General features: G+C 41.1%; 1 protein-coding gene across 3 annotated transcripts in view; it reads left to right on the forward strand.

Annotated features, from left to right (window-relative positions):
* Positions 1–27,149, forward strand: part of LOC148010959 (3-hydroxyacyl-[acyl-carrier-protein] dehydratase FERN, mitochondrial-like) — a 68,663-nt gene that overhangs the window by 9,546 nt on the left and 31,968 nt on the right. For all 3 annotated transcript variants that reach the window (XM_087671258.1, XM_087671259.1, XM_087671260.1), the window contains exon 2: positions 16,176–16,423. In XM_087671258.1, the coding sequence (XP_087527384.1) occupies positions 16,176–16,423 (248 nt within the window). The remainder of the gene's footprint in view (positions 1–16,175; positions 16,424–27,149) is intronic.

Below are 27,149 nucleotides of genomic sequence, written 5' to 3' on the forward strand. Positions count from 1 at the left end.
CATGCACGCACCAAACATATAGAGATCCAGTATCACTATGTGCGTGATTTGATAGAGGATGGGATAGTTGGAATTTGTCTACTGTCCAACAGAGGAGAATGGAGCAGATATCTTCGCCAAAGCACTTACGAAGGATCTGCTTCAAGTTCATCTTTAGAGACTCCGCATTGGGTCAAGGAGATAGTTCACTTATGGGTGGACATTGAGGGAGGGGTGTTAGATATAATCAATGCCCCACTCTCATTAGGTGCCACCAATGATCCATGGTGCTCAAAGTTGTAAGGCCCCCACTATGAGGAGAAGCCAAATGTGAGCCCGGACATTGGTTGAGTCCTGACTTGTATATCAAATGAGGTCTATGTGACCGGATGGCAAAAAGGTGATCGTTGTGGGTTCAGCTCTTCGCAAAGAAAGTCTGAATTTTCTCTCTCCTTAGCATTCTCTCTCATCTCCCAGCCTTTCTACAACCTTGCTCCGAAGATGACAGCATTGAGACCACTAGAGGCTGAGAAATTTCAGATTTCTCTGCTGTAAACCCTAATTTGTAGCAAAAATTAGGGTTTAGTAGCAGCCTCAAGAAGCGTGCCAGAAATTGGAAGCTCCAAGACTTGGATTCAATAGGACTAAAGCTGTTTTTAGTCAAATTCAGGTGGAGGGACCGAAAAATCAATGAATTTAGGGCATTTTCCATCTCCATCAAAGTAGGTGTAGGTCAATTAATTGCTCGAATCAAGGGGCAAATTAGATCGAAGACTTGCTGGTCATTTTGGACAGCAAGGGGAGTTGGAAAATTGAAAGGGATTGGGAGAATCCCATTGTTCATCAACTTCTTCAATTGAGTTAAATAAATACAGAAAGAAGTGTCATTTTGGGGCCAACAGGATGTCCAATGTCCAAGATTATATGGTAGAGTGTGCATTTCAGTTTTGTGAATTTGTTAATTGTTGTAAATAGTGCTTAATCAGGTTATTTACCACCCTATCCGAGGAGGAATGATGGTTTCATAGTTCCATTGCCAAGATACCATTCAATCCCTTGATTTCGTGGGCTCGAGGCACTTGATTGCAAGCCAAAGCTTTGTGCTAGTGCTGATTTTTACTCTCAGTTGAGAAATTACAGCAATATGTCTTCGTATAGTGAGATGGACTTAAGCAATGATGATGCCTCTCAGTATGAACATTCATATGGGAATGAAGGAAATGTAATGCTTGACCTCGGACAAGGCTTAGACCATGGACAACAAGCTGAAAATGTTGCTGTTGGGCAAGATGCACAACCTTCAAGGCATAAGGAGGCTGATGACCAGCAAAGTGAATAGGAATTTGATGACTGGTTCAAGAATCGGATGAGGACAACAATAAATCTCTTTGCTGAATTGGCAAAGGATCCTCAATGTACTCGATTTTTGAATGCTCCAAAGAAGGATAGCAAAGGCAAGAAGAAGAAGATGTCTTCTATACCTTTGGGACAACAAGATGTATCAAAGATAATGCCAAACCCTTCATTTGAAGCTTCCAAAGCTGCTAATAAAATAAAACAGTTGGTACCTATGGGGCAAGGAATGCAAATACAAGGTCGTCACGGAAGTGTCAATCCAATGGATTTTGGATAGTTTGGCATGCATACTATGATGGGGCAGCCATGATATTTTGGTGGAAGCATGATTTTTCATGTGATGGTTGGACAAGGACTGTATACGAGAACGTATGGCACAAATCCCTATGGTATGCAGCAACAACCAGTGCATGGTGTGCAAGGCCCAATGTATTCGGGTATGGTTGGAAATGTGCAAAACCCTATGTATGACAGCATTGGCTTGATGGTTGGGGCACAAAGTAGCATGTTTGGTACTGCATTTGCACTCCCGAATGCTTATGGGCTCAAGGAATGAATGTTGGTCATGCAAATGCTTCATTTGGTATTGGTTTTTATGTAAATTCAGCAAATGCACCCTTTTTGCAGCAGCCAGTGTATGACAACTTGACACTCAAAGGGGCAGTAAAAGACTATGATGAGGGTGAAAAAGCAATGATGTTTAAGTCCTTCAGTGGTGTACAAGTAGGCTGAAAGCTTTGACTTTCATTTAGCAGTTTGATGCAGCCTATTCGAGGGGGAACTTCACGGAGTCCTCGAAGATTGCAAGGGGCAGCCATATTTAGCCGTATAGATTTGAAAAGTGGGTATCATCTTTTAGGATCGGAAGATGTGCCTAAGATAGCTTTTAGGACATCTTCTGGATTGTATGAGTTTCTTGTTATGCCTTTTGGACTTACGAATGCTCTTGCCGCTTTTAATCGGATGATGGATCGTATTTTCAGGCCACATAGAGGATTTGTAGATGCTTTCTTTGATTACATGATTGTCTATTCAAACAACGAGGCAAAGCATCGAAAACACTTGGACATTGTGTTCAATGAGTTGTGTGAGCATAGACTGATTATCAAAATGACAAGAAAAGTGAATTCTTCTTGCATGAAATCCACTTTTTGGGGCATATTGTAGTCTGATGGTATTCGCATGGACCTTGCAAAGGTTGAGGCAATACGATCATGGCCACCTTTGAGGAATGTGCATGAAATTTGTAGCTTCCTGGGTTTATGTTCTTACTACAGAAAGTATGTATGCATGTTTGCTAAAATTGCATTTCCATTGCATGCCTTGTAGAAGAAGGATGTGCCATTTAGATGGATAGTAGTGAAAATTTCAGCATTTGAAAAGTTGAAGGAAAAGATGACTTAAAATCGTGTGCTTGTATTGTCCGATCTAAGAAAGTCATTCATAGTTCAATGTGATGCATGTGGTAACGACGTTGGGGTTGTTCTTATGTAGGACGCTCGAGTTGTGGCTTATGAGAGCCGAATTCTCCAGTGTAGAAAAGAATTTGCAGGTTTATGAGAAAGAGCTCTTGGTTGTAATTCATGCATTGTCTATATGGAAACATTATTTGTTGGGGCTGATTTTATAGTGCAGATTGACCATAAAACTTTGAGGTACTTTCTGATGCAGACAAAGTTGTCAGAGAAGCATATGAGATAGGCAAAATTTCTCTCTATGTTTCATTTTCAGATTGTACATATTAATGGTAAAAAGAATGTTGTGGCTGATGCACTGTCACGTAAGCCACAAATTTCAGTTGTCAGTATGGTTTATCACACTGAGTTGGATGCCATGAAAGAGTAATATGTTGCTGATTCAGACTTTGCTAATGTTTATGATCAACTTTGCAATGGCCAAAGGCATGAACACTTTGTGCTAAGAGATGGATTTCTGATGATGCATGGACGACCCTGCGTCACAAAGCAGTTAAGGCCTAGAGTTATCATTGAAAGTCATACTCCGTATGCAAGACACATGTGAGTGCGCGGATAGCGGAAGCGTGAAGATTTGCAGCAGAGAAGTGAGCAGGTGCGTGAGAGAGAGAGACCAAGAGAGTACGAGTTGATTTGGGTGTACCAACAAATGTGTTGGTACACAAAGAATAAAATGTATTTATACTTAGGGCCCGTAAGGGTGTATTCACATGTACAACATAACAATACACGTGTAAAATACACGGAGGTGAATAAAGGACCTTTACATCCCAACAACCTCCCACTTAAAGGTCCGGAGTGAACTTTTAACCAACTCCCACTAGTCATATGCAATGCTCATGCTGAGCCTTGCCTAGACTTTTAGTGAGAACATTTGCAGGGTTGTCCTGTGTTTTGATCTTGGTCAATGTGATGAGACCATCTTCCAGAATCTGTCTGATAAAGTGATATCGCACATCAATATGCTTTGTGCGTGAATGATACATGGCATTTTTAGCCAGATACACAGCACTCTGGCTATCACATCCCAACACTGGAGTACTTATAGACATGCCGAGATCCTCTGCAGTCTGCTCAACTATATAGCTTCCTTAGAAGCTTGAGTGCTGATATGTATTCAGCTTCAGTAGTACTCAGTGCTACGATGTTCTGCAACCTGGAGCACCAAGAGACGGCCCCTCCGGCAACTATAAAGACATACCCGCTAGTGGACCTGCGAGTGTCTAAGTCACCTGCCATGTCTGCATCACAATAACCCTGCAGATTAAGTGCACCTTGCCCATAGCAAATACATTTTGTTCGTGTACCCTTTAGATATCTAAGAATACACTTGACAGCCTCCCAATGTGGTTTGCCAGGATTTGACATAAACCTGCTGACAACTCCCACTGCATGAGTAATGTCTGGACGCATAGCCACCATAGCATACATAAGAGAGCCACAAGCTGATGCATAAGGGACTCCCTTCATAGCATTGGCTTCCATGTCATCTTTTGGGCTGTTGGCTTTACTAAGCTTAAGGTATGGAGGTAAGGGTACTTCGAGAGGCTTAGCTTCAGCCATGTTAAATCTGTCCAGTACCTTTTCAATGTACTTTTCTTGAGATAAGAACTACAATTTTTGCGTTCTATCCCTACGAATCCTCATGTCCAATATATGCTCTGCATTCCCCAAATCTTTCATGGAAAAAGCTGATTTCAGCTGATCTTTGAGAGCATCCAAGCTAGTCTTTCTCTTCCCAGCTAGCAACATATCATCCACATACAAAACAAGTATGATAGGGCTGCCATCTGTATTCTTTTTCATATACAAACAATGATCTGCATGGCTGCGTGTAAACCCATGAGAGAGCATAAAAGTGTCAAACTTTTTGTACCACTGCCGTGGTGCTTGTTTCAGCCCATATAAGCTGCGTTTTAGTTCACACATCAACTGCTCTTTTCCAGGAACTACAAAACCCTCAGGCTGTTTCATCTAGATCTCCTCATCAATGTCACCATGCAGAAAAGCTGTTTTCACATCCATTTGGTACAGCTCTAAATCCAATACAGCAATGAGAGCAAAAAGCACACATAGTGTGGTCATCTTCACGATAGGTGAGAAGACCTCTTGGAAGTCAATTCCTTCCTTCTGTGCATACCCTTTGGCAACCAATCTTGCCTTGTACTTGGGTTTCCCATCAACTGTCTTTACTTTGTAAACCCATTTGTTTGGAAGAGGCTTTCTTCCTTTTGGCAATGACACAAGATCCCAAGTATCATTAGCATACAGAGATTTAATCTCTTCCTGCATAGCTAGCTCCCACTTATTGCTGAATTTGCATGACTTGGCCTCTTTATATGTCAGAGGCTCATCCTCATCAGTAAGCATCACATAATGCAAAGAGGGGTCATACCTATGTGGCTGCCTTCTTAGGCGTGTAGACCTGTGTATCCAATGATCTACATTCTCAGGAATCGGATCTACATCTGGAGGCATGTTATTTTCAGCATTTATTGGCTGCTGTAAGCCATTTTCAGCATGCTGTTCATGCTGTACAGCACCTTCATTTTCATTTCCAGCACCTTCCTTTTCCTAATCAGCAAGTCTATCTTGCTGTCCATGACCTCCTTGTGCTTCTATTTGCTGTCCATCATCATCTGGCTCAAAGATAACCGGCTGATCATCAGTTTCAGCCTGTGGTACAGCACCATGAGGCTCATCATTTGAGGTAATAGGTGGCTGCAAATTCTGAAATTTGACCTTTTTCATGTCTTCATCAGAGGCTAAAGTACTTTTCAGCACCTTTGCCTCATTAAACACAACATTACGGCTGCGAACAATTTTCTTAGACTAAGGTAGTCACACTCTATAGCCAAATTCACCCTCATCACCATAGCCCATGAAAATGCCTTTGGTGGATTTCGAGTCAAGTTTATTCCTCAGCTCATTTCTAACACGCACAAAAGCATCACAGCCAAATATTCGTAAATGGTCATATGAGGCCGGTTTGCCAGACCAAACCTCCTCAGGGATGCCATTATTTAAGGACCTGTTTGGAGAGCGGTTGCAAATGTGAACTGCGGTTTTAAGTGCCTCTCCCCAAAATTCATGAGGGAGATTAGCAGTGGACTGCATGCACCGCACTCTCTCACATAGGGTCCTATTGTATCTTTCAGCCACACCATTTGAAGAAGGGCTGTAAGGGGCTGTAAGCTCCCTCTTGATTCCATGCAAGTCACAAAAGGACTTAAATTCGTTAGATGTGTTTCAATTTTCTACCTGTCTGAGTGGTCACGAATGCATGAAAAGTTTTAAAAACAGCAAACACTTCACTTTTCTTTTTCAACAAATAAACCCAAATCTTCCTGGAACAATTATCAATAAAAGAGGCAAAGTATGCAGCACCACCCAACGATTTCACAGGCATGCTACATACATCAGAATGCACTAAGTCCAAGACATTTGACTTACAGGAGACACCAGAGTAAAAGGAATTTTTCATTTGCTTTCCAAACTGACATCATTACAAAAATCAAGTTTAGAGCCTTTTCCATCAACCCTCTTCAAAGAGGTAAGGACATCAAGTCCTTTTTTGGCTCATATGGCCTAATCTCTTATGCTATAACTCCAAATGACAGCCAATTTCAGCAACTGCAAGAAACTTGCCATTCACGGCTTTACAGTGCAGACAATACAAAGTGCCCTTCTTGGCTCCTTTAGCAATCAGCATGGAACCCCTTTTTAATTTCCATGAACCACCACCAAACAGTGTGGTGTAACCATGCAAGTCAAGCTGTCCAACAGATAGTAAACTCTTCTTGATGCCAGGCACATATCTGACATCTTTCAACACAAGTTCTTGCCCATTATCCAAAGACAAGTGTATGGTGCCAATCCCCTCAATGCTGCAAGCATGATTATTTCCAAGGTAAACCTTGCCATAACAGCCTGCATCAAAAGTAGCAAAGCACTCCAAGCATGGAGTCACATGGAAAGAGGCACCAGAGTCTACAATCCAAGTCTGAGTGACACCATCATCAACTGACAAAAGTGCATCAATCACATTAGCCTTGGTGATTTGCATATCCTGCATGTGACATACAAGGGCATCATAATCCACTGCACATAATACATCAGCCTCTACATCCGAGAGCTCCCCTATGACAACACTGGAGGCCACATTGGCCTTTTCCTTGCTTTTGCGTGCCTCAGATGCATCTGTCTTTTCCTCTTTCTTCTTTTTGTCTCTTGCATTCTTTTTTCTCTCTTGTTCCTTCTTGTAATACCTGCAATCCGGCTTCTTGTGGCCCTTCCGACCACACTGATAGCATGTAACATTACTCTTTTCTTTTCCTTTGCTCTTGCTCCTGCTTCTTTGTCTAGCATTTGCATTTTTCTTTTCAGCTCTGCCTCTAACATTATAAGCTGAGTTGCTGCCTTCTCCACTAGACTTACGTCTAATTTCTTCATTCAAGATCGAACCCCTCACACCATCATATGTGAGATTGGGGTTATTACTGAGAGAAACAACCAAAGTCTCCCAAGAGTCAGGCAATGTCATGATAAAAAAGATCACCCTCAACTTATCATCAAAATCCAAATTAGCATCCTTGAGCTGATTTAAAATACTAGTAAATGCACTCAAGTGCTCAGCTGCAGGCTTGGACTCATCCAGCCGCATATTCATCAACTTGTGCATTAAATGCACCTGATTAACAGGTGTGGTGATCTCATAGGTAGTTTTCAACTTCTCCCAAATTGCATGACCAATGTCTAAACCCTTAATGTCTGTCAAAATGTCATGAGTGACACCCATCTTTATATAAGCCACAGCCTTTTTATTGACTTTGGCCTAATCTGCCTCAGACATTTGTGCGGGTTTATCCTTCTGCAAAGCATCCTCACAATCCGTTAAGAACAATACGCCCTGCATACGATCTTTCCAAAGATCAAAACCCTGATTATCAAACCGTTTGATTTCCATCAAACTCTTAATGTCAGAGTTGGAAGAAGTTGCAGCCATTTTTATCACAAGTACAAGTGTAAATGCATTGAACTGCAAGAGCACAAAGCTAAATCAGCAAATACACTGCTGTTCTTGCATAACCAACAATAATCCTCTGCTGTTTTTACATAAACCAGCCACTGCACAGGCAAATGCAGAAATTTATCAAATTTTGCATAAAATCCCAAATTTCCAGGTCCAAATGTGTGCAAATGTCAGCCAGACTGACTCAGCTGAGCAAAATTACATCAATACATGAAAAGCCCCAAATTTTATTGGTCCGATGCCAATAAATTTTACTTGGATGAGCAAAATTCCAACAAATTTGGCAAAATCCCCAATTTAATTGAGGTCAATGCGCACAATGTCTGCAATTTCTGACACAGATGCCATTGTCAAGCATAAACAACATCAAATTTGGGAAAAGCCCCAAATTTCCAGGCTCAAAATTGCACAAATCTGCAAACTGTGCTTGCGCGCATGAACCGGGGCTTGTGTAAGTGTGAAAAACACAAAAGATCAAATAAACTGTCGTGACCTGGTTTTTCAGGTCAAATGTGACTGCCGCCTGTTTGCGTGAGCTGTCGCCTGACGATTTTGACTTGCCACCTGCTTGCGTGAGCTGTCACCTGTAGTCACTTGGTCATCGCCTGCACTCGCCTGGTCATCGCCTGCACTCCTGATGAAAAACGACCCGTCCCAACTGTCGCCTCAGCCCTCGCTTCACTTTCGTGAAGTGCTGTCTGCAGAGAAACTGTCGCCTGTACTCCTGTGAGCTGTCGTTGGTCAGACATGACCTGTGTGAGCCTCTCGCTGGTCAGACACGACCTGTGTGAGCTTGCCAGGTCAAAAACGACCTGTGTATTTCGCGCGAGCGAATACTGAAGATGTCTCGCACAGACTCCAAGGAGCGCGAGCATTAACCGAAGCTCTGATACCAGTTGTGAGTGTGCGGATAGCGGAAGCGTGAAGATTCGCAGCAGAGAAGTAAGCTGGTGAGTGAGAGTGAGAGACCGAGAGAGTACGAGCTGATTTGGGTGTACCAACAAATGTGTTGGTACACAAAGAATAAAATGTATTTATACTTAGGGCCGGTAAGGGTGTATTCACATGTACAACATAACAATACACGTGTAAAATACACGGAGGTGAATAAAGGACCTTTATATCCCAACAACATAGATGTATTGATGCCACGGTCAAGATAGTGGAGTATTTCTTTTATTGGCCAACTTTGAGGCATGATGGAGAACAATTTGTTAAGACATGCATCGTATGCCAGAAGGTAAAGCATGATAGGTAAAAGATGCTGGGTTTGTTGCAGCTCTTACCTATTCCAGACAGGCGCTGATAGAGCATTGCAATGGACTTTATTTTTGAGCTTCCTAAGACATACACCTACAGGGAATGATGGGATATGGACTATCATTTGCAGGTTTAGCAAACAAGCCCATTTCATTTCTGTGAGGAAGAAAATAAAGGTTGATCATATGGCACGATTATTTTTGCAGCACATCTTTAAGTATTACGGTATATCAGAGTTGATTATTAGTGATCGAGACCTCCAGATGATGATTTTATTTTGGAAGGGGTTGTTTGAGAATATGGATACCACGTTGAAATTCTCATCATCCTTCCATCCGCAGACAGATGACCAGTCTGAGGAAGTAAATTCCACAATGTCAGATCTTTTAAGGTGCTATGTTTCAGACCACAAGACACAGTGAGAGCAACATTTGCTCTTGGCCGAGTTTGCTTACAACAACACAATGTATAGCTCTACGGGCAAAGCTCCATATGAGGTGGTTGAGGGTGGCAAGAAGGTACCGCCTATTCTGCAAACTAAGGATAAGATCTTTGAGACTAATTATTATGTGGAAAACTTAGATGTAGCCTATGCAAAGATAAAATATGCACTTCAAAGATCGCAAGAAAAGAAAAAGAGGGCAGTTGATCTCCACAGACGTGCTTTGCAGTTTGCAGAGGGTGATTATGTATTGCTGCGTTTTGAAAAGGCAAGGCTGAAAAAGATAAAAGGGAGAGAAAGATTGTATCCGAAGTTGAGTATGAGATACTATGGGCCCTTCTAAGTATTGGAGAAGATCAATGATGTGGCATATCAGCTGAAATTACCTCCACATTGGCATATACACAATGCCTTTCATGTCAGTTTGTTGAGGCCTTTTTATGATGATATGCCAGAGGATATGTCTGCTGAAATTCAGCCCAAGGTTAAGGAGTTGGATGAGATTTTAGTCCCCGAGCAGATTTTGGCACATAAGGAAAGAAAGATCAAAGATAAAGTTTCCAAGAGATACTCGGTGAAATTTTAGAATTATTCACCAGTGGATGCCAAAGGGATGGAAGAGGATGACTTGACAGACTATCCTTAGTTGTTGTAGCTTTACCTAGATGCCTTTCAGTTAGTGCTGACTTTAGCTTGGGCTTCGTCAGGTTTAGTAGAGCTAGGGTTCGGAGTATTGCCTAATGCTCAAGGGGGAGATAGCACTTTCACTCCTCTAGTTAAGGGACAACTCTCGTATGTAGTGGATCTCGGATGTCTTCAGCATGCAACCAAGGTACTGCGCTGACAGTATGTTTGCCATGAGGTCACTACTTAGTGTACTAGTCATTGTGAGATATATGCAGATAAGCATGAGTTTCACCTAGGCACTGGAACTATACTTTTGCATCAGCTTATGATCAAATTGGCATGAATTTTGTTTCAATTTTGAGACTAAAATTTTGATAAGTTTCAGCTCAGCTTTTGATAAACTTGAGAACCCTCTATGGTCACTTTTGGGATCAGTTTTACGCTAGTTTTTGCATTGATTGCTGGTCAGTTTTTGCATTGAGTTTGCGATTAGTTTGGGGTCACATTTGCAGTAATTTGTGGTTAGTTCTTAGATCAGCAAGTGATCAGATTATACTAAGTTTTCAATGGTTTACATCTGGTTCCATGTGCAATAGTATATATTATGTTGCCACTGATGTTTTAGCCATGGTTTATCTTGGTTATGCTATGTTATGGTTTGGTTTTGCCAGATGAGTTGAGCTTATGAGGAATAGATATGTCACATGATAATCTAGCAATGTTTTTTGAGATTCTTTGTGAGTCTTATGTTATGTTATGATTGGCTGGTAATTTTGAGCATGTGTTGGGCATATGGAATGTTTGAGCAATAGTGCGCAATATTATGTTAACTATGATGTCTTGTGGAAATTCCAGTTCACTATTTTACTTTTGATGCATTTGGATGTGCAATCAAGTTCGATTGCAAGGATTTTAAGGGGGAAGGCTGTCATGAGGACATGTATTTTTGAAACCTCACTTAATATGTGGATTAATTTTTAATCACATGGTTAAGTGAATGTTGCACATGTGAGGTGTAACTAGGGTTAGAGTAAATTTAGGAGTCTAAGACTCGAGAAAATCACGAGATGTCAAAGGTAAAAGTTGCTATAAGTTATGCTACATAGGTAATTGGTGGTATCTGGTGCCAGTTGTTGGCCTAGGTCATTTAGTTGGTCGTAAGTGTCAGTTGTTGGTGACACTAGAGAAGTGGCGTTTAATGTTACTTAACGTCAATCTGATGGTCAGAGATGACATAGAGACACTCGGGAATGGAAGTTGCCTAGCCAATTTAATTGTTGGTGTGTCAGATTGTTTTTTAGGACACCGAAATAATTATTAGATTAATTTTTAGTATTTCAAGATTAAATATTAATATTTAATTATGAATAATGCAGTAAATACCATTTGGGAAGGTTGTCACTTGTCAAAAATGCCTATGCAAGACGGAAAAACGTCTTTAGAGGTTAGAGAGAGGCATTTTAGTGTATTCAGCCTGTAAGAGAGGGGGAGGAGATATTGTCTGTCAGATTTTCCCCATTGGAGGACCTACTGAGGCAGCTAGGGATAGGAGAAGACCAATCAACTGGAGGTGACAACATCTATAGGTGGTTGAGATAGGGTAGTAGCAGTAAATGGCCGATTTTCTTTAGTTCTTTGCATCTACAAGTTGTTGAGATAGGACAGTAACAGTAAATGACAGATTTTCTTGAGTTCTTTGTGAAGAAAGTTTGAATTTTCTCTCTCCTCAGCATTCTCTCTCATCTCCTAGCCTTTCTACAGCCTTGCTCCGAAGATGAGAGCATTGAGATTACCAGAGGTTGAGGAATTTCAGATTTCTTTGCTATAAACTCTAATCTGCAGCATAAATTAGGGTTTAGCAACAGCCTTAGGAAGCGTGCCAGAAATTGGAAGCTCCAAGACTTGGATTCCATAGGGCTAAAGTTGTTTTTAGTCAAATTCAAGTAGAGAAACCAACAAATCAATGAATTGGGGGCATTTTTAATCTCCATCAAAGTAGGTGAAGGCCAATTAATTGCTCGTTTAAAGGGCAAATCAGATTGAAGACTTGTTGGTCATTTTGGATAGCAAGGGGAGTTAGAATATCGAATGGGATTGGGAGAAACCCATTGTACATCAACTTCTTCAATTGAGTTAAATAAATATTGAAAGGAGTGTAATTTTTGGGACCAACAGGGTCTCCAATGTCCAAGATTATATGGTAAAGTGTGTATTTCAGTTTTGTGAATTTGTTAATTGTTATAAAAAGTGCTTAATCAGTTTATTTAGGTTGGTTTCAAAAAATGCAAAAAATAATGCAGGTCGGTTGTATTTAATGGAGGCGACTGGGCATCAGCTATCCAATTGCACTATTCGACTACAGCAAATTGGCCGACTATGCCACGTGGCACCTGCGCTTCTTGACGCGTGCTGTACGGACTAAATCCATGTGGATTGCCTAGAGAAGCTGTTGCAAAATTGCTCAGAACTGAAATTGCGTGTCCACGAAATGCTAATCTATAACAGGTAATGCTCATGTCTACTTTGCTTTTCTTCGTTGAATTCCTAAAGAGGTTCTTTTGGCAATTACCTCCCGTAGGACAACTTTAGCAATATGGGTGAAGCTTCAGATATTGCACAAGGCTCCCTCGAACATGCATGCAATTACCCTCTATGGATAACTCTAGCAAATGAAGTTTGAGCTGAAGGATACCATCTAGTCATTCTTGCTTCGTGTTATAAAGATACAGAATCAACTTCGTTACATGTAGTCCACTCTCCAGAGGCTCAATCTTATGGGAACTATGCTCTACAAGCTCTCTCTAGAGTTTGATGAAGTAGCCAATGCTTTTGCAGGCCTAAACATCATCAATGACAGTGAGCTTTACACATATGTTCTCGATGTTGCTTGAGCATGAGACATCTTTTCGGTTATAGGGGAGGCCTCCATCCTAGTATGGTGGCTCCATTGAGGCACTTGGTGCTTTTGAGAGGGGTGACAAAAAGAAGAAGTCAAAGGCCCAGTGCTCTCACTGTGGTAAGAAGGGACATTTGCGAAAGGATTGCAAAGAGGTAGCGGCTTCGAGGAAGATGAAAGAGAAGCAGCGGCAGTAGGATATGGACTCCTCTGCTGAGTCATCCACATCCTTTGACTTTGTCTTGGCTTCTTTGGCCAAGGCAAAGACTAAGGCCAAGGCACGGAAAAGGTCTTCTTCTTTGGATCGTGGGAAGGGCTTGGCAGCCTCTCTTGTTGCTCTCTAGTGCAGGTGATGTGGTCATTTGTCATGACTCTCCAGGGCTAGAGAGTCTAGAGGGAGTGTGAAAAAGTGGTGAGGTGGGGCAAGTGAGCCTCCTCTATATAGGTATATAGGTGCATAGGTTCTAGAGAGGGACTTTCCTAAAGCATTGACCAAATTCTTACAGGTTTTGAAATTTTGGAGTTGGGATTGACCGCTACGTTCATGATAGGTTGTTACTTGACAGAGAGTGGGATTGGCTCCAGTCTATTTTGTTGAAGACATATGAGCCTTGCATTCTATCCAAAATATTATCATTCATATATATTGGATATGTATTCTTGATGGTAATTTTATCCAATGCCCCAAGTCCACACACTTTCGAAATGATCCATCCCCTTTTTGCACAAGCAAACGTGGAGTTAATAGGGAAATCAATCAGGCTTGATCACCTATTTTCCAACAACTTGTATACTTGCTTTGTGATTTCTTCTTGTTGAGAATGAGTACACCTATAAGCTAGTTGATTGGGTGTAAATCCACTAGGAATCAAAGACTTTTTAATTGATTTTGCAATGTCGATATGGCTTACAATAGAAATGGAGTTACCATTAAACCTAACATCTAATTCAATTCTCTATGTAAGCAGTTCACTCTTCTATCTGAAGGCACCCCCAAAATTACATCACAATGATTGGTGGAACCTCTTAATAAAACCAATTGATCCCTAATCCTCAATATAGACCCTAATCTTTCCTACCATTATTGTGACTCTAACTTCAGCCCCTTGGGATGCACATAAGTAGGCACTCCATCTACTCAGTTTTAAACACATGACATAGCCAACTCATCAGAAAAGAAGTTCTGAAGTTAAATGTACAACCCAATCAAAGAGTATTAGGGCCAGCTTGTCACCCAATCATTCTCCATCTATTTAAAAGTTGCCTATGTACAAGGTCCGCACCATCCTTCATCGAGACAGTTGGTATTGCATTTACTCGTGGCTTTGAAGGAGCAACAATACAAGCGAATAGGACCATGGATACCCAAGTAGTGGGTGATCAAGCCACCACAAGGTGCCTCGAAGAGAACCTCATTCTCGATGTTGATTGTACCAAAACTTGAAAATAGAGAAGAATAATGCAATTCTTTGTGTTTGTCAACAATGCCTCGCAGTAGCATACATGACCATCCTATCAAAAATGTCTTTGAGCATAAGTGAACATGGATTTCCCACCTTTGGTCAAAACCACCGAAGTGTCCCCTCATGTGAGCTTAGACACAGATATCATCAAATTTGAATGTATGTAGAGATTTAGGACAACATTGTATTGTACTAGTATCTTGTCATGTGTTTTGGTTTAACAAATGCTTTGATGACTTTGAATAGGATGATGGATAGAATCTTCAGGAGGCATGCAAATTTTCTTTGATGATATCATTTGGCATTCAAAGAATGAAGAAGAGCATATGCAACCTTGAGGTTGTGTTTGAAGAACTTAGAAAGCACAAACTGTGTATAAATGCAAAGAAGAGCGAGTACTATTTGATAGAAATTAAGTATATGGGTCATATTGTGGCCAATGGATGACTATGATAGATCTTGAGAAACTTAAAACTATTGTTGATGGCCTGAATTCAGTCCATGAGGTGTGAAGCTTACTAGGTTTGTCTCTTTACTATGAAAGACTTGTCAGGGGTTTTGCTAGGTTTTTAACACCTTGGCATGATTTGTGCAAGAAAAGGGGAGCATTCAACCGGACAGACAAGGAAAGGGTTGCATTTAATGGATTGAAATGTGCTGCTAGCCCAAACCAGTGCTGATTATTTTTCATTTGACGAAGCCTTTTGAATTGCATTGATGAAAAGTGGCTGTCCTCAGCAGGGGATTGACTACCTTGTTCACAGTCATACTTGGGTGGTGCTTCCTAGACCTCAGCTTCGCAGTATCCAGTTTCACAGGTTTCAGGAGCATGTTATCTGTGTAAAGAGCTGCATATTGATGGATTACTTCGCCAGCATTGTTTTAGGAAGATCACCTTCAGATCACTTGCCCTATCGATAGCTTGTGGGAGGGATTCCCACCTCTCATTGCGTGGTTGCTTGACAATTGTAGATTACCAGTGGTAAGGCAAATCTGTGGAGTTCTAGACATAGATCTTGGACCATCAGACTCCAACTTGGAGCTCTTTCAGTTCTTTTTAAGCTTGGAGCTTTGTCTTGTGGCCAAGTGGGAGTACTTGTTGCTTAGATTGGAAGCTTTATGGCTTACACTTGTGGCATATACATATCCTAACTGGACTATTCATCTGTACCTTGCTAGGTTGTGGAGATTCAATAGGAGTATTAAACATAGGTCTCTGTCTTGAGGACTTGTAACAGTTTTCTGTGGGAGCTACTTTCCAGAGTTTCCTTTATTGTATTTCTTCTCGAGCCAACATTCACGTGTTTTTTAACTAGGATTTCCTTACAGGTGTTTCTTGGAGCCCTTTGAAGTGAAGTCACATACGACTATAGAGGTAGCCTACATGATTTCTGTAGGAGTGAAGTACCTACCCTTGGTGGATCTCCATTGGAGATGGTGTTCCCAGCTTTTGCTCCATATTTGGCATGTTTAATACCCATCCAACGTATAACAGGGGGTGTTAGTAGTATTGTAGAAGAACCTAAACTCACAAGTAATGGAAGTGCCATATTTTCAGCATAGAGTGTCTGTTAGAATCAATGAATGCAAGCTAATGTTTTGAAAATTCATACATGCATTTGATGGAATGATTGCTTTGTTTCAGGAATCACAACAAAGTTGGGACCTAGAAGATTTTCAGGAGAAGCACAATCAAATTTGCATGAAGGAGAGATAATCTCAATGGAGCGCACTTTTACACTGCAGGATGTGCACTCCTTTTGTGAGCTTTGCAAATTGACTGATCCAAACCTTGCTCAGGACACAAGCGCAAAAGTAACAGGTTTATCAAGTGTTGTTGTACCGGAGATGCTTTATGCTGGTCTTTTCCCCACCATTATTGGCACACATTTTGTAAGTTTTCACTTCTTGTAATTAATCTCTTGATTACTACACTTCCAGTATTTTTTTCTGTTTTTGAGTTGCAGTTTGCAAACACATATTTTGCATTCAAGTATGATTTTCCTAGTATTGCAAGAGTTGATGATACTTTCTGCTCACACTAATTATTGCACATAACAAGAGAGATCCTCGATTTTCAATGCTTAATGCTGGTAATTAAAAGAGATGAAGTAGGGTTGCTACTTAAGGTTAGTGTCGTTCCCTTCAAAGTCCAAAGCATGAGAGACATGGTGCTGCGAGGTTATGTTACAAGTGTGGTTGTCATTCCTTAAGAAAGTCAACCGAAGGATAAAAGGACCAAGCCCAGCCTAGAAGCTGAGAGCCAAAGCCATGCTAGCAAATGAAGGTTAGTGGAGGTAGAAGATGGCTCAAAACTAATTGGTACATTCTTAGGGTTTCCTCTGTTTGTCATAATTCATAATATGACAATGTTCAACAAAAGTAGGAGAAAGCAATGGAGAGTGTAGGAATAAAATTAATAGGTATAGACATACATGCTAAGGTCCGGAGCTTTTCTTCCTTTTACTTATGCACTTGAGATGGCAAAATAATATCTTCATTGAGTAAGTAGGAACTTGTATATGGTTGGCAGTCAGAAACAAGTCAACTTTTTGACAAGCCATAAAAAATCTAGTGAAATTTCCCCCCCAAGGAAAGAACATTTATATTAATAACATCTTGGAGAAAATAGCCTTAAGGTAAAATATAAAAGGAACAATATAAAGAGTAGCAGAAAATAGGTTTCCTTCTCACAGAGGGTCGTAATGATCTGATTGATCACTAATTACAGCAAGCATAAAATTCATAAATTGAAATGCACACTTAACTGCTTTAATTCTGGACAATGCACAGCTTGTTAGCCCCAAAAATGGTACCCCATTGTGGTATTTCTTTAGTTTTTATTGTAAATAGATGGAGTACTAGTGGGATTCTCTAATCTCCTTTGCTATTTCAAGTGCCTCTTGCTATCAAAACTGACCAGCAAGCCTTCAAACTAATTTGCCCTCGGTTTGCTTGGGGATTCGCCTTCACTCTATTCCTTGCGAGACAAATTTAATCCCAAATTTGATGTTGATTGGCTAGTCTCTTGAATCTCCTTGACATTCTTAAATTTTAGTTGTTGAAATTTAAGTCCTAGGCCCTTAACTATGAGCACACATCCCGAGGCAGCTGCCAAACCCTAATGTCTATTGTAAGTTAGGGTTTATAGCAGAGACTGATCAAAATCTCCACGTTTGATAACTGAAATGATTGGATTTTGCTAAGGTAACTTGAGAAATGGTTGGAGGATGAGAGAGAATGCTATAGAGAGAAATCTTAGGGTTTCATCGCGAGAAGGGTTGAAAAATTATTGTTGCTATGCTCAAATAACCATGGAAGCTATCACCTATAGCTTAGGACTACCAAAAAGGCTACTGTCCTCTCTTGTATGTTATTACTTGCACCAAAAGGACCTTGGGCTGCCATTAGCTGCAGTTGGAGGGCTCCAAACTACTGTTGTCTAGGATTGGTCCTTGGTGGTTGCAAATCACATGAGCAGTATTTCCTTTCTCTTTAACAATCTCCTTCTCTCTCACAATGACTAGAATAGACTTCCACCAGTCCCCAAAAACGTTTTTTCCACTTGCATGGGAAAGTTTTATCAAGTTGCAGTTTTTATATTCCATTTTTTAGCATTATTTAGCTTATTGAATTAATTTTTAAAATATTAATTCTAAAAAATTAATTTAATAATTATTCTAATATCCAAAAAATTAATTTGACGAGTCAATAATTAAACTACCAGGCCAATTTGTCTTTCAAGTATTTGTGAGCAGTTATTAGCTCTTAGATTGGCATTAATTATTTAATTAATGTCTAGTCTGTAATATCACCATTGACATTAGTGGCGAATGATTGGTCTAGGTCAAAATTTGATACTAGATACCACCTAGTACTTGTCAGACATAAGTTATTATAACTTTGTGCCTTTGGTATTAACTTTTTAGAGTCGTGGGTCCCACACCAAAACAATTAACTTCCATCTCACATATGCAAGTCACATTAGTATATTTGTTTAACTTTTAATCAAATGCTAAGCAAAGCAATAAAAATTTACGTCCTTGTGACAATAGCTAAGTATATCACAAACACAACGGTTGTGTAAATAACCAATCTGGTGGGTAATAATGCTAGATGTAGTAAAAATATATTATCAGAGTGCTTAATAGATGTATGGTGTATGAAAGAATTCACTCCTTTTGGGGCTTAGTATCATTGAAGGGGAATATCTTCAAGTTAAAAACAAGATCACGATAGTTTTGTATCCATTGAAACTTTTGACTACTTAGTAGAAGGAATATGTTTTTTTAGCACATCAAGATGAGGTTAGTGTATTCCAACCATTTAAAGCTTCAGTGGGTGGCAGGATTATGGTATTTAATAGTATTCTTACAATCACAATGTGATATATTATCACTTGTTGGGGCTTTTCTTGATCCTTCATCACCAAGTGCAACACAATATATGAAATTTTATTTGATTAGGGGAGAAAAATTAAAAAGAAAAAAGTAGAGATGAGTGGGAGACTCCATTATCTAAAGGAGTATTGCAGAAGGTATATGTTTCGGGATGAATTCCATAGCTGGTGTTGAGGATGGGTATAATATGAAACTAGCTTCGTGTTATGAAGGAAGTGAGAGCAAAGATTATGGCTAACTCCATCGGTATCGGCACTTTGGGCAACAACCAAAGCAAGGATAACTTTTAATTAGAAGACATCACACTAGCTGTCCATACCTATTGACACATGAGAGTGAGGGGAGCTTTGAGATCCTCCATGTAAGCTCTAAATAGTTCATTTGGCAAGCCATCCCAACCTAGGCTCTTTCAATAAGAAAGGTGTCATAAAACATAATCCACTTTATCTTTTGAAATGTTTGTGTTAACCCTCGGAATGACACAAGGTGTAAAGAAGGCTTAAAAAGGAGAATAAGAAGTCAAGTCAATGGAAAAAAAAGATCAAGAAGCGTAGAAAATTTTTAAAAATCAAGAACATGGCACACAAGAGATAAAGCGCATTTTAGTCCTTTGTAAAAGAGCGCCAGACTTCCTCTGTGCAAGTTGTAAATGAAAAGGTGTATGTAAATGAGCCATGAGAACAGGAAAAAATAGAAAAAGAGTGAAAAAGAGGACCAAGGATGCTTTAATCTTGCCGATGACATTTGATTAAGATATTAATAAAATGTGTAAGGCTGTTTAGTACATGTGATGCACATGGCAATTATTTCATGGTAACAGGCCAAGGACCTCGAGGATGTAGTGGGTGCGAAAGGCAAAATTTGTAATAAGTTATGTTGGACAGGTGTATTGGGTGGTACTCGGTGTCAGATTTGGGTCTAGACTAATTTCTTGGCCACTAATATCAGTGGTGACATTAGGGACCGGTCAGTCATGGAAATGGGTTGGGTGTCCAAGGGGAGAAGGACATGTATAAAATCCAAAAAGTTAATGGATAAGCTCATTCTTGGTGTATGCAAACTAGCTCTCTTTTTGTTCTTGTTCTTGCTTCTTATTTGTGTATGAGAGAGGGAGTGAGAGAGAGAGAGAGTGAATGTGTGAGAGTGAGGGACTGTGGAGAAGCTCTTCTTCTCCTTTTCTTCTCCTCTTCTCCTTCTTCTCTTTTCTTTTCTCACACGTGTGGCTATGAAGGTTGGAGCTTGGTGTTAAGAAACCCTTCACCCTTCACCCGCAATTTGCGTTTTTGCGTTTTACGTGCAGGGTTTGTAGCCCCAAAAAGGGGCGCCATCATAGACTGACTATGCCTATTTAAAGGCCACTCTTTCATTCATTCCTCACGGCTAATTCATTCAATGCGTCACCTCTTCTCTCCAGTCTCTCCACTATCCTCACACCCCTTCATGAGGACATTGCGGTTCGTGGTTCGTGGGTGTCTTTATCATCTTCCATGTGCTACAGCACCCTTGTTTCCTTGTATCACATTCACTCCATGATTCAGAACTTCATCATTCCATTCATCAGAGTTTATTCTCTCTTCTCTTCTCTTCTCCTCTCCATGTTTGCCGAGTTCACTCCGTGTTCCTCCCTGCAAACCCTACTATCTCGTTGGTACGTCATCTTGTGACATGGTATTAGAGTTGGATCTGCTCTCCTAGCAGCGAAAATCCTCTACTGTAGTTAAGCCAAAGACCGGTGGCAGGTTCGGCATCCACTTCTCTTTTTCTTCTGTTGCATCAAAATCTCGTTTTTACAAATTTCAGGTGCTTCAACTTGTTGTCCATACCTCGTTCGCGGAGGACATCTCAGCCGAAGCTGTCCATTGCTGTCTCCATCAGTTGGCGCTTGATTTCTAGCCCTCTTCACGCAGTTTGGAGCTGATTTCATCCAGACGACTGTTGTTACTGTGCAGACTTGCTGCCGTACAGTCTGCCACGTCATCACAGTCCTGTTGCCTACGTTTTTAGTTTTTCTTTCACTTGCTGCCTGCGTTTTTAGTATTTCTCTCTCCTGACCTGTGTTTTTCTACTGGTTGTAACCTCTTACTGCTAGTCACATCCTCCTCCCACTGGTAGCTCACTTCCAGCCCTTCCACTACCCTTCCACCCCTTGAGACAGACATTGCGGTTCGTGCTTCACATTGCCCTCACACCTCTTGAGGCGGACATTGCGTTTGTGGTTCATGGTGGCTGATCTCTTCCTTCTTTAGTAAGGCACATTGGTATCCATGGCTTCTTTACCAACAGATGACTAGACTATTGGGTGCTTCTAGTGTGGCATTATCGGACACACCACCGATGCTTGCTGACTTCGACCCTTGCTCCCCACCTCCCCGGAGTATATGCGTCTTCCACCAAGTACTTTTTATGTCACCTCTTCTTTTTGGGTCATAGAGATCGTTCTACATTGGCTATTAGAGTACTATGCTTAAGGCAATAAGACACATCTGATGCGCACTAAGTCCTTTCGAGCACATGGAGGATTGATTGGCGCTACGACCTCCTAGAGATCGTCGCAATGCCAGCGACAGTCTTTTTCTACTTATTTTCAGGTACAGTGGCTTCCACGATCTACGGCTCTGTAGTTCGCTCCACGGAGAGATAGTGATTGTTTGATACCGTCTCCTCGTCAGTCCGCTCCTTCGAGAGACAGTGGTTGCTCGACTTCTTTCTCTTCTTCGGCTACCCAGTCTGCTCCATTGAGAGATAGTGACTATTGCCGACCTCTTGCTCATTCTGAGCCCCACCCTTCCCTACCCTTGACTACTCAAGTTCGAGAGGCCACCTTTGGGAGCTCTTAGGCACCCCAGATCCCTTCTTCAGCACGACAAGCTACATTTCCTTCGTGATCAGACATTTCGGAGTCCGTGATCCATGAGTTTTTGGATTCCCTATCTACTTCAGAGGGAGATTTTGAGGGGGATGTTCTTTCTTTGCCCTCAGAGGGAGCATCTACTTCTTCTTCGTCTTTAGCGGGGGCCCCTCCACCTTCCACCTCAGAGGGGAAACCTACTCCACATGAAGTTTTTCACCCATACTCTACTTTCTTGGGGTGGCTGTCTTCGACCAGTCATCTCTTCTACTGATATCTAGGATCTTCAGGTACCTCCTCAATCGGGACCTTGGAGGTTCGGTTGCGACTTGGTGACGAGGCCTTTGTATTCCTTCTAGCATGGATGCACGGAGCTAGTAGCTTCTTTCCCAAGGTTGAATTTCGGGTTCTCCAGTTCACTCTGTTTATTGTTCTTTACTGCCGGTTCCCTTTCAGGTGGAAATCTTGGATCTTAGGGATTCTCTACCTCCTATGCATTGCATGTTTTCATCATCTTTGTACTCGGGCGCTTAGGCAAGTGAACAATTTTCCCACGAGGGACACTGTCCAAGTGGCACCTGCTGCATGAGCATTCTTCAGCATGTAGCATTGCATCTCCACCTCACTCTTCTCTTGTTCCCCTTTTTGGGCCCGAGAGGGGGTGTTGAGAAACCCTTCACCCTTCACCCGCAGTTTGTGTTTTTGGGTTTCTGTGTTTTGCGTTTAGGGCTTGCATTTAGGGTTTGCAGCCCCAAAAAGGGGCGCCATCCTAGACTGGCTATGTCTATTTATAGGCCACTCTTTCATTCATTCCTCACGGTTGATTCATTCAGTCCGTCACCTCTTCTCTCCAGCCTCTCCACTACCCTCACACCCCTTTAGGAGGACATTGCGGTTCGCGGTTCGTGGGTGTCTTCATCATCTTCCATGTGCTACGGCACCCTTGTTCCCTTATATCACATTCACTCCATGATTCAGAACTTCATCATTCTATTCATAAGAGTTTCTTCTCTCTTCTCTTCTCCTCTCCATGTTTGTCGAGTTCACTTCGTGTTCCTCCCCGCAAATTCTACTGTCTCGCTGGTATGTCATCTTTTGACACTTGGAGCATAGAGATGGAGCTTGCTTGAGCTAGTGCCTTGAATCGTGGAGCCATCAAAGGATTTGAGAAAGAGGACTACAATGATTAGATTCAACGATAAGCTCACAACATCGTTATATGAGAGTATGCGCGGCTATGTGAGAGATAGCCATTGCCACTCGCTTGAAACGCTTGACTTGATAAGTCGTCTGTAGGGTTTTGGTGGTTGCTAGTGATAGTGATGCCATTTTGGTTCCTTTGACGGGACACACGGATTCAAGCTTGAGTGCTTGTGCACTCCAAATCGAGCGACGAGGTAGGAATTCGTCTTCGAAACGACGCTTGATGTAGGTAGGAAGTGAGGGATTTGGAAGGTATTCGATCTCCTTTGCCATATAGTTTAGGTTTTGGAAGATTTAGGAACGTTGGTTAGATCAGTGGTATGGTGTTTTTCATTAGTAGGATACATTAAGGTTGAGGAAATAAGTAAAAAGAAAGAAAAGATACGTTTTTGTAACAACTAGGAAGCAGGGAAAGAAAATAAAAGAGATTTTGAATACCTTAGAAGAAAAACAGAGAGTAAGGGAAGAAAGAGAGAGCATTAAAAGAAGAGAAAGGGGGAATAGCTCATTTTAGCATGTGAGAGATTGAGAGAGAGTAGCAGGTCAAGAGAGCAACAACAATAGAAATCCGTCGTATCATCACTCTCAGTGATTTTAGGTATACTCGGAACCTTCCTTGCTGATTGAAGAATAAAGATAGGATCATTGTTGCGTATAGGTGATTTATCGAGTCATTCGTCATCATTGTTTGTCATTCGGTGTGTTTTCCTGCCGCTCGGACAACACCCTAAGTCTCGGACAGTTGAGCCCTAACTGGCCCCTCGGATGCTCGAATCACTTTCGTCCTCTTGAACAACTCTTGCCTCGGACTCGGATGGTCCCACTCGGATGACCAAGTTGGTCCACTTGGACACCTAAAAGTTCCCTTGGACAGCCCTGATTTGGATGGCCGAATTGTCCACTTGGATGTATCCTCTCGGACTTGGACATGCACCCGTGTCTGAGTCGGCGGACCTGTCACTTGGACATGGCAAATTGACCACTCGCATGGCCGAGTTTGCGACTTGGATGGACAAAAACCTGCAATTCGGACGTCTGAATTTGCAAACGACCTAAACTAGAATGCATTTTGAGGGATCATTCAGGCCCCCAAACATACCAAAGGCTGTGAGCTAATTATCGGGTGATCCTAGTTGGATCCTAGACTTGCAAGTGCGATCATAGAGCTGACCTACACTGGAATTTACTTTGACTAGGCCAAGAATTGACCAAATCAACTAGTCACTTGTAGTTTACTTTCCAATAGAGATACTATTTGATTGCATGGGCAAACCCAGGATCCCATAGAGGATGAAAATTGATTGCTAGGTGTGATCGCAACTCGCATAAAAGAGTTGCAACCGTATGATACTGGCTAGCAAGGTGTGTGTGTGAATGATTTCATTGAAGGTTGCACATTGCATTGTAGACACTTAGGTGTATGAGAAAAGTTGAAAGCCTGATTGTGCTAAGCTCACCTTGCATTGCATCATTCAAGTGTGTGTGTAAGCGTAAACTTGCGAAGGGAACACACTAAAGGGGAATTAAGCTAAGGAACGAACCTATCATTAGGACTTGCAAAACCCCCGAGAGCACGGAAACAAACCAAGAAACCACATTGAGAAGTGAACAATCTCAAACCACTCGATAACCGAGTGAAGAAAGGAATAAAACACAATTAAAGATGCGTCCTTAGCCAACCTAATCACCCTCATTGACACCTTAGTGGTTTAAGAGACCGCCAACATGGCATGTGCTAGCACGAACACAAGTGTCCAAGACCTTGACCTAGGAGTTTTTCTAGTTGATATATAACAACTGATATCACGATACGAATGTCAAATGAAAATAGAAAACCATGGGAGATTCCAAATAAAATCATAGTTAATCTCAAGGAGGAGAGGAGACTTGAAAGAGTTACCTTGCAACACGTAGCCAGCTATAACCAAGAGCAACGTGCTCAGAGGCTACGCCAAGAGATAGAGCTCAATGAGGTCCAACAAGTCCTAGCCATCACAGGTAGAAATAGAATGGGAGGAAATGTTGATAGGGAGAGAGCGTTAAAAGCAGATCTTACATTGAGTGAGTTTCTTACGAAGCGACTGTTCCATAACACTGTTGCAGAGTAAAGCGGAGCAGCCCTAGCAACGAAGAGCTGGAGTGGGAATCACCCCAAACACTAGAAGCTAGACTAAGATACCTATAGTCCTTGGCCTATTAGCATGAAATAACTACCATGTGGGTCATATGCTTTAACAACCTTGCACATTTGATTAATAACTTAACCAAATGTTATTAGAAATATTAAAGCATCTCAAAATTTCACATCCTCATTACAGACCTCCCCCTTGAAATCCTTGCAATTGTTCTCAATTGCATTACATTGTGCCAATGGAAAAGCATACTACACTGGAATTTCCGTAAGGCATCATAGTCACTACATTGCGCACTGTTGTCCAACCATGCTGCATGCCCCAAACCTATAGAAAATTTCCAGTCAGCATATATGTAACATAAAACTGAAAATAAGCCTAGAACTATTGCTAGAAACTCATTGGATGCATCCATAACTCATGTTTCTCAACAGTTTTGATTATCAACCATAGAAAAGCATTAATTCAGCATAAAGCATGGCTGAAACTATCAATGGCATTTAGTAACATGATATTGTTCATGGAACCAATTGTAAACCATTGAAAACTGAGCATAATGTGATCATAAATTGATCACTTGTTGTTGATATGAGATTTGATCACAAACTGCTAAAAATGTGACCCCAAACTCATTGCAAAAATTGACGACCAATCAATGCAAAAACTGATGTAGAATTGATCCCAAAAGTGACTATAAACGGTTCTCAAAATGATGAAAAATTGAGTTGAAAGTGATCAGAGTTTTGGTCTCAAAATTGAGGTAAAATTCATGCCAAACTAATCATAAGCTGATGCAAAAGTATAGTTTCAATGCTCGGGTGAAACTCATACTCATCTGCATACATCTCATAGTGACTAGTACACTAAGTAGTGACCTCATGGCTAACATACTGTCAGCATAGTATCTTGGATACATGCTAAATACATTTGAGATCCACTATATATGAGAGTTGTCCACAACTGGTGGAGTGGAAGTACTACCTCTCCCTTGAGCATCAGGCAATGCTCTGGACCCTTACTTTGCTGAACTTGACTGAGCCCGAACTAAAGTCGGCTCTAATTGAAAAGCATCTAGGTAAAGCTACAACAACTGAGGATGGTTTGCCAAGTCATTCTCTTCTATCAATTTGGCATCCATTGGTGAATAATTCTAAAATTTCACCAAGTATCTCTTGGAAACTTTACCTTTGACCTTTCTTTCTTTATGTGCCAAAATCCGCTCGGGTACCAAATCTCATCCAGCTCCTCAACGTTAGGTTGAATTTCAGAAGACATCATCTAGCACATCACCATGAAAAGGCCTTAACAAATTGATATGAAAGGCATTGTGTATCAGCCAATGTGGAAGTAATTTCAGCAGATATGCTACATCATTGATCTTTTTCAACACTTGGAAGGACCCATAGTATCTCAACCTTAGTTTCGGATACAGTCTTTTACTTCCTTTAATCTTTTTCAGCCTTGCCTTTTTAAATTGCAGCAATACATAATCGCCCTTTGCAAACTGCAAAGCATGTTTGTGACAATTAACTGCCCTCTTTTGCTTTTCCTGTGATCTTTGAAGTGTATACTTTATCTTTGCATAGGCTGCATTCAAGTTTTCCATATAATGGTCAACCTCAAAGATCTTATCCTTAGTTTGCAAGATAGGTGATACCTTCTTGCCACCCTCAACCATCTAAAACGGAGCTTTGCCAGTAGAACTATACATTGTGTTGTCGTAAGCAAACTCAACCAAGGGTAAATACTGCTCCCAGTGTGTCTTGTGGTATGAAATGTAGCACCTCTAAAGATCTAACACTTTGGAATTTGTTTTCTTAGACTAACCATCTGTTTGCGGAGGGAAGGATGATGAGAATTTCAGCATGATATCCATATTCTCAAACAACCCCTTCCAAAATAAACTAGTCATCTGAGTGTCTCAATCACTAACAATTGACTCTGGCATACCATGATACTTAAAGATGTGTTGCAAAAACAATTATGCCATATGATTGGTCTTTATTTTCTTCCTCACCGGAATGAAACGAGCTTGT

The sequence above is a fragment of the Lygodium microphyllum genome, chromosome 29, assembly GCF_053477565.2.
Source record: "Lygodium microphyllum isolate KBCC chromosome 29, Lygodium_microphyllum_v1.1.10, whole genome shotgun sequence".
NCBI lineage: Eukaryota > Viridiplantae > Streptophyta > Polypodiopsida > Schizaeales > Lygodiaceae > Lygodium > Lygodium microphyllum.